Source organism: Oncorhynchus tshawytscha, linkage group LG11 (assembly GCF_018296145.1).
Source record: "Oncorhynchus tshawytscha isolate Ot180627B linkage group LG11, Otsh_v2.0, whole genome shotgun sequence".
Taxonomy (NCBI): domain Eukaryota; kingdom Metazoa; phylum Chordata; class Actinopteri; order Salmoniformes; family Salmonidae; genus Oncorhynchus; species Oncorhynchus tshawytscha.
Genome location: NC_056439.1, coordinates 9,499,197 through 9,513,963, shown reverse-complemented (window position 1 = coordinate 9,513,963; position 14,767 = coordinate 9,499,197). Strand labels below are relative to the sequence as shown.

The following is a 14,767-nucleotide window of genomic DNA, read 5'->3' as shown; positions in this document are numbered from 1 at the left end:
ATCGAGAGCATCCTGGCGGGCTGTATCCCCGCCTGGTACGGCAACTGCTCCGCCCTCAACCGTAAGGCTCTCCAGAGGGTAGTGAGGTCTGCACAACGCATCACCGGGGGCAAACTACCTGCCCTCCAGGACACCTACACCACCCGATGTTACAGGAAGGCCATAAAGATCATCAAGGACATCAACTACCCGAGCCACTGCCTGTTCACCCCGCTATCATCCAGAAGGCGAGGTCAGTACAGGTGCATCAAAGCTGGGACCGAGAGACTGAAAAACAGCTTCTATCTCAAGGCCATCAGACTGTTAAATAGCCACCACTAACATTGAGTGGCTGCTGCCAACACACTGACACTGACACTGACTCAACTCCAGCCACTTTAATAATGGGAATTGATGGGAAATGATGTAAATATATCACTAGCCACTTTAAACAATGCTACCTTATATAATGTTTACATACCCTACATTATTCATCTCATATGCATACGTATATACTGTACTCTATATCATCGACTGCATCCTTATGTAATACATGTATCACTAGCCACTTTAACTATGCCACTTTGTTTACATACTCATCTCATATGTATATACTGTACTCGATATCAGCTACTGTATCTTGCCTATGCTGCTCTGTACCATCACTCATTCATATATCCTATGTACATATTCTTTATCCCCTTACACTGTGTATAAGACAGTAGTTTTGGAATTGTTAGTTAGATTACTTGTTGGTTATTACTGCATTGTCGGAACCAGAAGCACAAGCATTTCGCTACACTCGCATTAACATCTGCTAACCATGTGTATGTGACAAATAAAATTTGATTTGATTTAAAAGATAATACATTTCCTGTTCTAGAGCCCCAACTGTCTTTAGCTAATAACGTAGTCCTTCAACAGGACTCACCACCAAATGCAGCAACTTTACATGTCTTTAATTGTCAAATAAACTCAATCATTCACACAATCCCAACCCAAGTGCATTCTGGTAGTTGTAGTTAACTGACAGCTACTATAGGCTCCACTGATAGGATGTCTGTTTTATTGGCATGTCTAGCAGAGAAAAGGACATGCCTGTCTTTAGGAAGCTGGTGAGAGGACGAGGAGTGGCTTGGCCGAGAGGAGGCGCGGCTCGGGTGTGAAGAGGCGTGAAGAGGCCGAGAACAGGTGCGGCTCTCCGGCCAGGCAGCTCTGTGGCAGAGTGCGCAGGAGGGTGGAGCCACCAGCACCGGCCCCACCCCTCCACGCCCCCTCTTCCGGCACATGCCCAATCGCAGCCTTAGCTCCTGGCGGAAGGCGGGATTCAGACAACAGTAGATGAAGGGATTGTAACACGTCGAGCTCATCGCCAGCCAATGAAAACAGAAATACAAGGCATTGGATGACTGAATGGCCTGGCTGGAGAGAAGCACCACGTAGCAGTTCAGAGGGAACCAGCATACCGCGAACACCCCAACAACCACCAACAACATAGCCAGGGTGCGCCGCCGCTTCCGACGTTGCACAGCGAACTGCGCAGTGGTGGTGTCCCCGATAGCGTTACGGCGCCACAGGCGGCGTGCCACGGTTGAGTAGGCGGCGGTGATGATGAGGAGGGGTAGGACGTAGAGGAGGATGAAGGTGAGGAGGTCAATGCACTGCCAATAGACGTCAGAGGGCTCGGGGAAGTCGGGGACACAAAGGCTGCGCACCTTCTCCTTACTGAGAGAAAATGGAGAGGGAGTGAGAAGGAGGGGAAGATAGGGGAGAGTGAGAAGGAGGGGAAGATAGGGGAGAGTGAGAAGGAGGGGAAGATAGGGGAGAGTGAGAAGGAGGGGAAGATAGGGGAGTGAGAAGGAGGGGAAGATAGGGGAGAGTGAGAAGGAGGGGAAGATAGGGGAGAGTGAGAAGGAGGGGAAGATAGGGGAGAGTGAGAAGGAGGGGAAGATAGGGGAGAGTGAGAAGGAGGGGAAGATAGGGGAGAGTGAGAAGGAGGGGAAGATAGGGGAGAGTGAGAAGGAGGGGAAGATAGGGGAGTGAGAAGGAGGGGAAGATAGGGGGAGTGAGAAGGAGGGGAAGATAGGGGGAGTGAGAAGGAGGGGAAGATAGGGGGAGTGAGAAGGAGGGAAAGATAGGGGGAGTGAGAAGGAGGGGAAGATAGGGGAGAGTGAGAAGGAGGGGAAGATAGGGGGAAGTGAGAAGGAGATTGGAGGACGATAGAGAGAGAGAGAGCACATAACCAGCTATGAGTATAGCACAGAGAAGAATACAGTCATGAAAAGTCAACATGAGAAACAGCAACAACATTGGAAACCCCCAAACAAAACATTGAATGATAAATGTAGGGAGAGTGAGAGAGGCTGGAGGGAAGAGAGAACTGTGAGAAGAGAATACCTGGTGGTTATTGTGTACACAAAGGTGAAGTGTTTGTTCTATCAATTCAGTGTGTGTGTGTGTGTGTGGTTATCTGTACACGAAGGTGTGTGTGTGTGTGTGTGTGTGTGTGTGTGTGTGTGTGTGTGTGTGTGTGTGTGTGTGTGTGTGTGTGTGTGTGTGTGTGTGTGTGTGTGTGTGTGTGTACCTGTACACGAAGGTTAGGAGCTCCTGGTAGATGGCATGAGGCAAGGAGAAGCAGCTGGCCATGACCCAGATAAGAATCACACACACAACACCACGAGCCGGGGACATGCGGGGCCTCAGAGGGTGGAGAATGACCTGTGCACGCACACACACACACAGTGTTTTTATCAGGCCACATTATACACACCAGGCCGCACACATTCTACATGCCACACACTCCATTACACACACCTGCTGCTGTTCTCTGTTCCACACTCCTCCCTTACAAACCACACTTTTAGTTTGAGATAAAAATTGGACTCAAACTCAGCTTGAGCTCATAAATACATAGGAGACTCATATCCACTCATATCCAAGACAACTCTATGAAAAACAACTGAATGTGAATACCGTCAAATATTCTTTCAATTGAAAAGATAGACTACAGCAGATGGCAGAAAATAACATACTCGTCCCTATAGCTTGGAAGCTGCCTTGTCCCACAAACTGTGTCAATAAACCAATAATTTACTGTCACGCTCCATTGAAAAAGACTTATACCCCAAAAATATGTATTTCTAAGAGGACAAAACAGAAGAATAGTTGGCTTTTGTTGCCTGTATCAAACTGTCAGGCCTGGTGATTGATGATTCACTGGTTACAAGCTGACAATTAGCGAGTCAATTTGAGAAACCTCTTGAGCTAAGGCACTTTCAGCACTACCGCGTGGACAGCTCCCCCCAGCGCTTTCGAGTGCTGACGCTTTCCTTACAGCTTTCCTTTACAGCTTTTATTTTACTAGGTTAAGCAAACTGCAACCCTTTAATTAGATGAAGCACACACACGACATTCACGATATTCACCGATTGTATGCATGACAGTTAGCCTACCTGGCGTCTGTCCAGCGCGATTGCCGTGAGCGTGAGTGTGGATACGTGCAGGGAGCAATACTGGACGAACCGGCTGATGTGGCACATTCCCTTCCCGAACCACCAGCTGCTATTCACAAAACGGACCTGAGGGAGACCACACAGGTATGTTGACAAGCCTGTTTTATACTGGCATGATTGAGTGATGAAAAGCTGGAGCCTTCCTATCCATACGTGCTAAATAGAACGATTTAACACGAACATATCCCCCTCACTGCAAGCACTCTCATCATCCAAACCACCTGTGGAAAATTGGTTCAAATGTATTTAAAAACCCACGCGTTCTTCCACTTTCCGGAGATAATCACTGATCTACCATGATGAAAAATGTAAAAAAAAATAATGGATATCATTTTTATACCGCAAGATTTCAAAGACGCCTCTTGTGTGTGTGTGTGTGTGTGTGTGTGTGTGTGTGTGTGTGTGTGTGTGTGTGTGTGTGTGTGTGTGTGTGTGTGTGTGTGTGTGTGTGTGTGTGTGTGTGTGTGTGTGTAGTGTGTAGTCATTTGTGTACAGTGATATTTGTTGTGCCTGTGCCCATAGACAGTAGCGAGGTTGTCATGTCTCCGGTCCGATTCGCACCAAAGTAAAGGGCATGTTGAGCAGCGTTATAAGAATGTCTGCCACTGCGAGGTTAATGATGAACAGACTCGTGGCGGAGTGCATCCGCTTGTTCTTGATCACCACATGGCACACCAGCGTGTTTCCGAACAGCGAGATGACAATGATGAACGAGTAAGCCAGGACCAGTAGGGATTTCACGGTCCGGTTATGGGACTCTCCACCGTAGCAATTCTTAACTGCCATGGAGCGCCAGTCCGCGAGCGTGCCGTCGTCCAGGTCAAGCGAGAAGACATTTGTCAGGTTGGGCGTATACGGAGCTGACAGGTTCAGCAGCCCTTCTGCATCCACAAATAGACCCCCGCCGAAAATGGTTGAGTTGTTGTATTCCCGTGCCCCCAACCCGTCGAGGCTGGGGACCAAATAGGTGAGGGACAGCCACAGACACGCAACTCGCATGTCTGCTGGGGAGGGTTATAAAGATAAGCACCGGACGTCCAATCATCAGTCTCCCTCTCGCGTATCAGTGGCGGCGTGAGTAGAGGGGGACATTGCTTTCTCTCCGCAGATACTTGAGAAGATGTGATGCGCCCGGTGTGTTGGCAGCACTTTTAAACCCATGCGTGTATGCGCGCGCAGTGTGTGTGTGTGTGTGGGGGGGTCTATCAGATATTAGCGGCTCAATGCTTTGATTTGTTCACGCTGAGAGAGAAAAGGAGCGAAGCACAGAGATAGAGAGAGGTGGAGGGAAGTGGGACAGAAGGGAGAGAGGGAAATCGAAGTATGAATGCTTAAATGTTTAATTTTACCATGATCAATGAGGTACAGCAGTGTTATGTGAAAGTCATTGTTGTATATAGCTGTTGATTTGAGGGTTACTGTATCTTATTTGTAGCACGGTAATTTATGACGCTACCCCTTGGTGCAGGGACCCTTTGCATCTTTCGTTAATTAAATCTCAATGGGACACATGAAAAGGATGACGAGAGTAAGACAGACAGACATGACACTGGTATCTAATATAACTAACAGAGAGAAAGACTGACTTTAAGAGAGAAAGAGAGATACCTATGCATTTAAGACTGAGATAATCAGCTCATTATACGATGTTTGTTTGCACATGCATACAGTATTTTGAAACGGCAAGGCAAGAGGGGATCCCTCTTGCGCAGTCAAATGTTGGATCTAGAAATTCAGGGACAGTGAAATTTTAATTATTTAATTCCCAAACTTGCAAGTAAAAGTGTATTCAATCAAGTTTTATTCATATTTATGAGAGCACACACACACACACACACACACACACACACACACACACACACACACACAATCAAAATAGAACATGAAGCACACTGCCAGATATTTCCCATGTGTGTGTGTGTGTTTTTTTATAGCAATGTTTCGACCAGATCTTTACGTTTTCCCGGTCAAAAGTTGTCCTTGGAAGTATGACACAGATTCAAGCATGATAGGATATTGCACTGAGTGGAATCTTCTGTTTTGATTGGGAATATTTTTGACACTTTGATTTGCCTATGTTTTAGCCTGAGATCGAATTACATTTGCTTATAGTTTCACTTTGATGTATTGAATAAAAGGTATCTGGTCCAAGGCTGTTATATCATTGAGATATGTGATATAGCTTACTTAGATGTCTAAAATAACTAACTGAGGTATCTGATATAAAAAAACGGAAGTATTTGTTATGACTGAGATATATGGTACAACTAACGGGGTATCAGATATAACTAAATATCTGAGATATCAAACTGGTATCTGATATAAAGAACTGTCGTATCTGATATAACTGGTGTCTGAAATAACTAACTGAAATATCTGATACAATTCAATTCAATTCAATTCAAGGGCTTTATTGGCATGAAACATGTGTTAACATTGCCAAAGCTGAGTATACAAAGTGAATATATAAAGTGAAAAACAACAAAAATTAACAGTAAACATTACACATACAGAAGTTTAAAACAGTAAAGACATTACAAATGTCATATTATATATATATACAGTGTTCTAACAATGTACAAATGGCTAAAGGACACAAGATAAAATAAATAAGCATAAATATGGGTTGTATTTACAATGGTGTTTGTTCTTCACTGATACATCAAACTGATATCTGATATAAATGGTGTCTGAAATAACTAACTGAAATATGTGATATAACTGAACTGAGATGAACTGAGGTAGCGAACTGAACTGGTACATTAAAGGAAGTGTCTGATACAACTATCTGCTCATGAAAAGCCCAGCCATTTGACTCAAACCTTAGTCTGTCACTGAGCCATTAACACTTACATCACACCAACACATGCATGCACACGCTGAAGCAGCTTGAGAAGTGCGTGAACGTGTACCACATGAGACGCATACAGGCACATTGCATGGACCAGGTGTACTGTCTCGCTCTAAATCTCTCTCTCCCACACAACTGGAATAGGTGTTGTGCCGAAAAGCTCCCCCTGCCAGAACCCCCCTCTTCGCGTGAACGCGCACGCACTAAATTCTTCATTGTTGCGACTTGCTTGCTAGTTGAGATTTCTGATCATGTTCGGCTGCGTTTCATGATATTATTTATGTTGGTTTGATAGCGAGGAGGCGCTGATAATGTCTGCAGTTTTCGGTTTGGCTATTTGTTTCAAGTGTATTAGTCTATAAATAAATCTGCCAAAATGCGTCATCTCTCCCATTCACCTAGCAGTTGTTCTGAAATGTTTATTGCTTGCTTACATTTTACTCCCTCCTCTATGTTTAATATAACACACATACATTCATTATTCATTTCGGTGAAGTTTGTTCTATAGAAAGTATTTCGGGCAAGGCTATTTTCTTGCCTGACGAAATCCGAAATATTGGAAAGCTGCAACAGCTCGACTGAACATTTAGTCCACTTTTTATGGAAAGTTTTCCAGGTGATACCGTCGCCTGGACCTCAAGCCTAACCTCGTCCTGACAGGCAGCGCAGACATAATCCTCCAATGATGAGATGGCTTTCATACAGGACTGGTGGAACCATCGTGGGCAGCGGTCACAACCAATCTGAAATGTATGATGAAAAATGTTCATATATTTAAAATATTAAATACATTTTCTTTAATTACAATTTTTTTCATTATCAGACAAAGCGGATGATGCTACCTCTAGAAATACTACTGCTTATACAAATTCGTACTCCTAAAAATGTGCCTTTAGAAGGGAACAAGCAATTACCCAATTAGTGTCTTCCTCATTATTGTCCACCTCCCCACAGAAGTGGCACAGTTGGCTCAGGTCATCTAGTAAAATATAATTTTAAGTAGTCTATACATCTTTACATGTATTTTTCTGCGCAAACAGGGAACAAGGGAATAGTATAGGTTTCTTATAACATAATTATTTAAATACATGTGTTTTAGTAGTCATCTAGTCAGAAGTTGGATCAAAGATAACCTTGAAAGATCCATATAAATGTTTGTTTTTTATCTACAATTTAAGAAATTAGAAATTGAATATACCAGTATTTCAGTTTTCCCCAACCAAATTATGTTACACTTAAGATTCCAATTTGCAAGTCTACAACGTCACAGCTATAATATAATTGTACAGTTCTGTTTTGCCTTTTAGTCAGTACACTTTCAGTAGGTCAATTGTACATTACTTATACTCTCATACTTACTTTCATGTTATGTTCAAAGACCCCTCAAGAAGAAACATCTTGTTGGCATGGATGAGGAAGGGTACCACACGTCCATCTGGAGATATTACACACCTTCTCTCTCAGAGATGATCTTAACATATATGGTAATATAAGTACAGCATTTTGAAACACTTTATTGATTACAATATAGAGATAAATAACATTTTGAAACACTTTATTGATTACAATATAGAGATAAATAACAGAGGGGAATCTGAGAGTGCAGGGATTCCAGCAATTAGTCAAATCTGGAGCTGACAAGGGCTGGAAAGTAAATGACATGTGATCATCTTGTATTATCTAACATCTGAGACTAGGCAGGCATTCCCTCGGATGAAGAGCATCTCCATCTTGCTGATTATGGTCCGTCATCCAGGTGGAAATGTCACCTGCATATCTGATGTAGGATAAGAGATACGCTGAGTGTCCTGTGAATATGTGAACATGTGTATGTATGTATATATATATATATATATATATATATATATATTTTTTTTTTTAAACATTTCACATTTCTATTATCATTATTGTGTTTTGTGGTTAAGGGGTGGGGGAGGTTGATGGGGATGGTGGAGGTGCTGGGGTGCCCTATTGAGGGAGAAGGGGCCTATTGGGGAGGGGACTCTTCATGGAGACACATTCAGTCATAGTTGTGTTTATTATATTATTATAAAAAATATTATATTATTTTAACAGTTTACTGTGATTATGGATATGCACTCATGTGGACGTATATATTTGGACTTTCTTTTTTAAATTATTACTACTGTACCTACATTCTTAAAAACTAAAACAGAAAAAGTGTAAAAAAAAATGAGGGAAAAGCACGATGGGATGGGGGATTGAGGGATGGGTAGAGAGAACAGTAGAGGGCTCTGAAAACTATTATTGCTGAAATAACCACTTCCTTTTGTGACTAGAGTCCAATAATTCCCGTGGCGCACATCAGAGGGCATGATAGGTAACCAAAAATGATTTTGAAGTGTGTCAGGCCTTGCAGTCCCAAGATAGAAGGAGGGGAGAATTTCAGCAGGCAAGTATTTGATCGTGGGGGAGGACCTAGTAATGTCTGCAGTTTTCGGTTTGGCTATTTGTTTCAAGTGTATTAGTCTATATATACATCTCTTTGCCAAAATACGTCATCTCTCCCACGTCTTATTCGACTAGTCGGTGTTCTGAAATGTTTATTGCTTGCCTACATTTTACTCCCTCCTCTGTTTTAATATAGCACACATACATTCATTATTCATTTGGTTGCCTATGCTGACGTGAAGTTTGTTCTATAGAAAGTATTTGACTCTGATGTGTGCCACAGAAAGTATTTGACGCTAGTGACAAAATTAAGGAAGTTAGAGGGGGGGACAGAACAACTACTAGTCGAATAAGACGTGGGAGAGATGACGTATTCCTTTCTCTTTTTTTATGTTCTTCTTCTCAGTCGTACGCCTTCTTGGACTTTGGCCAAAAATGGCGGTTGGTTCACGATCACTTGAACAGGTTCTACTGGTGAGTCATACACTTGTCTTCTTTCATCATCCTTCGCTTCCTCTCGTCCTCTGTTGTCCTTCTCTTTTCCTTTGTTCACTCAGACTCTCATCAGAAACTGTTTTGGAGCATCACAAGCAGTGTGTGTGGAACAACGTGTTGTTTGCTTCCTGCAATGCGAGAGTGTGTGAAGGATATTAATAATATGCTTCAACAGGCTATCTGAAAGACTAGTGATGCTGGTGGGAAATTATATGTACCATTCTGCTCATTTCCACTGTTGACATGATTGAACTGAGATAAATCTACATCGTGCACCCCATACTGAATTGCCAAAGGCCACACACCCTCGTTTTCCGGTTGAGCACACACAGCATTGCTACCTCATTAATAATATATCTACTCACATGTCCAGGGCATCTTGTTTTCTTTTATATTCCAGTGTTGAGTGACTGTCCCGGGTCAGGAAAGTTAAAATCCCAAAATGTATCCATCACCTTTGTTGGTGGCGTATGTAATTAGCACAAAAAGCTTTGGCATGCCAAATGTGTGCTCAATGTGTCATCTTTGGTTCCATCATTACATGAATGTGGGAAGAAAATGTATTGCCAAAATGACTTCCACCAATCCATGTGTCGTGGATAATTATAGTATTTTTGGAGATCAAAGTTGCCAAGTGAGGGTGCATTAGAGGACTGTACAACCACGTCAATACTATGTTTTATTCCTGTCAATGTCCACCCATGCAATCTAAATAAGCAATAGGGCTATAAGAGTCCAAGAAGCTGAACATCAAATAAAATAATAGTCACATGCGCCGGGTACAACAACCTTACAGTGAAATGCTTTCGAGCCCCTAACCAACCATGCAGTTAAAAAAATTATGAATAAGAATAAGAAATAAAAGGAACGAGTAATGAAAGAGCAGCAGTAAAATAAGAAAAGCGAGACTATACACAGGGGGTACCGGTACAGAGTCAATATGCAGGGGCAGCGGTTAGTCGAGGTAATTGAGGTAATATGTAGATGTTGGTAGAGTTATTATGCTATGCATAGATATTAGCAGAGAGTAGCAGTGGCCTAAAGGAGTGGGTGGGTGGGTGGGTGGGGTGGGGGGGTAATGCAAACAGTCTGGGTAGCCATTTGATTAGATGTTCAGAAGTCTTATGGCTTGGGGTAGAAGCTGTTTAGAGGTCTTTCGGACCTAGACTTGGCACTCCGGAGAACAGTCTATGACTAGGGTGGCTGGAGTCTTTGACAATTTTTAGGGCCTTCCTCTGACACCGCCTGGTATAGAGGTCCTGGATGGCAGGAAGCTTGACCCCAGTGATGTACTGTAGTTGCCATACCAGGCAGTGATGCAACCCGTCAGGATGCTCTCGATGGTGCAGCTGTAGAAACTTTTGAGGATCTGAGGACCCATGCCAAATCTTTTAAGTCTCCTGAGGTTTTGGGTTTTGTCGTGCCCTCTTCACGACTGTCTTGGCGTGCTTGGACCATATTAGTGTGTTGGTGATGTGGATACCAAGAAACTTGAAGTGCTCAATCTGCTCCACTACAGCCCCGTCGATGAGAATGGGGACGTGCTCGGTCCTCCTTTTCCTGTAGTCCACAATCATCTCCTTTGTCTTGATCCCGTTGAGGGAGAGGTTGTTGTCATTGTTGTCCTAAAGGTCTTACTCACATCGGCTGCGGAGAGCGTGATCACTCAGTCATCCAGAACAGCTGGTGCTGTCATGCATGTTTCAGTGTCATTTGCCTCGAAGCGAACATAGAAGTAGTTTAGCTCGCCTGGTAGGCTCGTGTCACTTGGCAGCTCTCAGCCGTGCTTCCCTTTGTCCTCAAGCTGTGTCCTCTGATGCCTGCAAATCGAAGGCAGTTCCGGAATGCCTTGGCTGTGAACAGCATTGCTGAGGAATGTGGATTGATATGGAAGAGCACTGAAGTTTTACTTAAAAATGAAATGAATATGATACTTTTCAGCATTTATCAATTGTAGCTAAATGTCATTTGTGTCCTCTTATGAATATGAAAATGTAAATATGTTTCAAATGTATTCTAAAAGCTGTTATTTATTCAAAATTGTCTATGTAAGTGTCATAAAAAATATATACAAATAATTGAATTTGCATTCTATAATTTGTTTTACCCTACGTCATACTTCAAGATATGTAATCATTTAATGTCATTCAAACAATAGCAGTGCTGCTTTTTACATCTATTCTTATAACAAGACATGGTCTACTTGTAAAACACAGTATGTAATGTGAATGACGTAGAACCTACATCTCTATGAAAATGCAACTGGTATCTTAGTGGAAGACACACAAAGGATGCAGTTTCAACTCTGTTACACTGTCAGTAATTACACTGCTCTTCTATTAATAGCATAAGTGAGAAGTATAATAAACTACCAAATGATAATGTCAGATTCGGCTCTTTCTTTGATATTACCCTGCAATTTGTAACATATCATGCCAAGAAAGAAGGCAGTAACAGCCGTTTAAGGGTCAAAGTTCATGTCAGAGGTCAGGGTCAACATGAATAAAACATTAACTCATAGTAAGACAACAGATCACTACATCTCCAACGATTTCCCTTGAATTCATTTGGCTGGACAATTAAAAAACGTTGTAGCCATTCTTCTCAGTTCCACGCTATGAGTAGTTACTGCCTTTTTGCTTGGTAGGTCAGAATAGTTCTGAGGCTACAGGTGATTTTGTGAGAAAACAGAACAAGTTCAAGCTCTGTCACATTTCACCACAGTTGCGGTAGTGTGGTGGACTGAAAGGCAATCAATGCAAAAAAAAGGGAAAATTAAATAAACATAAATATGGGTTGTATTTACAATGGTGTTTGTTCTTCAATGGTTGGCCTTTTCTTGAGGCAACAGGTCACAAATATTGCTGCTGCGATGGCACACTGTGGTATTTCACCCAATATATATGAGAGTTGATCAACATTTGATTTGTTTTTTCGAATTCTTTGTGGGTCTGTGTAATCTGAGGGAAATATGTCTTAATATGCCAGGAGGTTGGAAGTAACAAGACATTTGTGTCCAGCTCAGTTTTTCCCACTCGCTCCTTAGAAAGATTTTGAATTATTCAAATGCAATTTCATAAAAATTCAAAGATAGTCTCCACCCCTTGGCAGAGGACTTGATAGCTAATCACAATTAAATCTGCAAGATTAATTGGCCACCCATTTATTATTGTTGAGACAAGCCCACCCACACACACCTAAAGTGTTACATACCGTCTGTCAGAGAGACAGATTCTATTGGGTGAAATACCACAGTGTGCCATTCCAGTTAAACAATCCTTATTTAACGTGTCTCCTACCCTTCATCTATACTGATTGAAGTGGATTCAACAAGTGACTTCAATAGGGGATCATAGCTTTCACCTGGATTCACCCAGTCAGTCTGATTTTCTGGTGTTTTTAACAGTCTTTTATGTCCAAAAAAAGGTTAATCATAACTTATTTATCTGCCCGTAAACTCTGCATGCTTTTTCAAGTCTTGGTGGTAGAAAAACTTAAAATATTATCGGGTGACTTCAGGTTTAGCCTACTTCGACATGGTAGTTATTATATATACGTGATACTGTAAATGTATTTCCACTTCAATTGTTGCATAATCTATTTCACCAACCAGGTTTCCATCCAACCTTTTTAGGCAAGTTAAGTACATGTCGGATAAAAACTGTCATGACAGGCCTGATGGAAACAGAACATTTGTCGGTAAACGTTTCAAATGTCAACAAAACGAAATATGCTAGACAAGGTGGGATCTTTTGGTGTTGCGAAATGTCATTGGAAACACTTTAATTTGCAGATATTGATATAATAACCATCATATCGAAGTACATTTGGAGTCATGTGATGACATGTTGTGTGGTCCTCCCACCATGACTCGCCAGGAAAGCATGCAGTTTATTAGGCTTCGGATTAAATACATTATGATGAACTTCACAGGGCGTTGAAAATGCAAGGTGATGAGTTTGATGCTCCTTTCTAATAAATATTGAGGGTCGTATTCTGGTGACATGATCATCGATGCTTGGCTGCCGTTTGACAAATAAAAATAATCTCGCTCTTTAGTCCATAATAATCTCATCATGTAGATCAGGGGTAGGACTACTCAACTCTTACACTAGTTCCGGAGCTTGCTGGTTTTCTGTTCTACCTGATAATTAATTGCACACACCTGGTGTCCCTGGTCTAAATCAGTCCCCAAGTTGAAAGGGAACACTGAAAAATGCAGTGGCATTTATGCGCTCTAGACAATGGCACTCTATCTGCACGCTGTTGGCTAGAGCGCAAGTGCCAATACCGGAGTGGGCACACTTGCTGAATAACACAACATTTGTTTTTGTGAGAAAAGCATTAGTAGAGTTGTAAATACGATGGAAACCCAATTAACTCCGCTTTTGAAGGCCCCCTTTCGGCTCCCCTATTGAAGTGCCATTTGGGACGCAAACATTGAACATTAATAACCTAAAGGGTAAACACCGTGGAAAATGTCACATAATGTGGGGAAAAGCGGAGGATTTATTAAAACGCCTTCCAAGTACTGAAAACATGGAAAAGGTAGGCTATGCGAAGGTGTGACACACGACTGCACGGTATCCAAATCACGCTCAGAAAAGCAAAGACTCAATTAAACCTAAAATAAATGTTAACCTAATTGTGTAAATTATACGACCGACAGCAGTCATAATAAGTGTGTTCGTGCGTGCGTTCGTTCGTTTGCGTGTGTGTGTAAAAGTGTGCGTTTATCGAGGGGACTGAGGTGAACTGCTTCACTTGGCAATTTTCTCCTGCTCTGAGGAATGTCATTTCAGCCAGAGATACTTAATTAGAGGATCAGAGATAAACATTGTAACCACGGCAGGACAGGGTAAATTAAGCTGCCCCGGGGCGGACAAAAATTCAGCCCTGGAATTTAAGCCACACAGGCATTTTACCAGGTACTGCAGGAATGTGTACCAGACACAAGGGAGGAGGTGCACTTCAGTTGTGGTCGAATATGATTTGTTTTCTTTCAACACATTTGTTGTGCTTGTTTTGGCTGGCCCGACGTGCTGGGTGGGCGGGCTTTGCTATTTTTTGGACTACTCAGTTTGTTGCATTACACCAGGCGATCTAAGATAAAGTCGACAAATGTATTTAGAAGAAAGCAAAAACGACTTTCACCCAGGTCTGAGGCACATGGACATGATATGGGCCCAAAATCAACCAGTGATTCCTGTACTTCCTATGTTATTTTTCATTTGTGCTATTGCAGTCTTTTGGCCTCTTGGCCAGGTTAGGAATGGCAATGGAGAGTTATTCCATTTTTTAAACATTCAGCATCACTCCAAGGGAAATATAGTATTCCTTCAAAAAATATATATCTACATATGTTTTGGGATGTTGTGTATCCCTGGAAATAATCATAATTCATGTAAACAATTGCAGTTTTGAAAACATAGCTTGTTCTAAAAAAAAGTGGTCTCTTGGGGTAAATTGAGCCGCAGCAGTACAGTGTAAGTTACTCCGGGCGGACTGGGACAACAAG

General features: G+C 42.2%; 2 protein-coding genes across 2 annotated transcripts; both read right to left on the bottom strand.

Moving 5' to 3' along the window:
* Nucleotides 1-772: 772 nt before the first annotated feature.
* On the bottom strand, nt 773-3,536 carry LOC112234472 (probable G-protein coupled receptor 83). Its single transcript, XM_042330585.1, has 3 exons — nt 3,432-3,536; nt 2,564-2,697; nt 773-1,704 (listed from the first exon to the last, which is right to left on the bottom strand). Exons 1-3 carry the CDS (start codon nt 3,516-3,518, stop codon nt 1,002-1,004), a joined length of 924 nt encoding a protein of 307 aa, XP_042186519.1. The 5' UTR covers nt 3,519-3,536; the 3' UTR covers nt 773-1,001.
* Nucleotides 3,537-4,028: 492 nt separating this feature from the next.
* LOC112262275 (probable G-protein coupled receptor 83) lies at nt 4,029-4,490 on the bottom strand. Its single transcript, XM_042330586.1, has one exon. It carries the CDS (start codon nt 4,488-4,490, stop codon nt 4,029-4,031), a length of 462 nt encoding a protein of 153 aa, XP_042186520.1.
* Between the last annotated feature and the right edge of the window lie 10,277 nt (nt 4,491-14,767).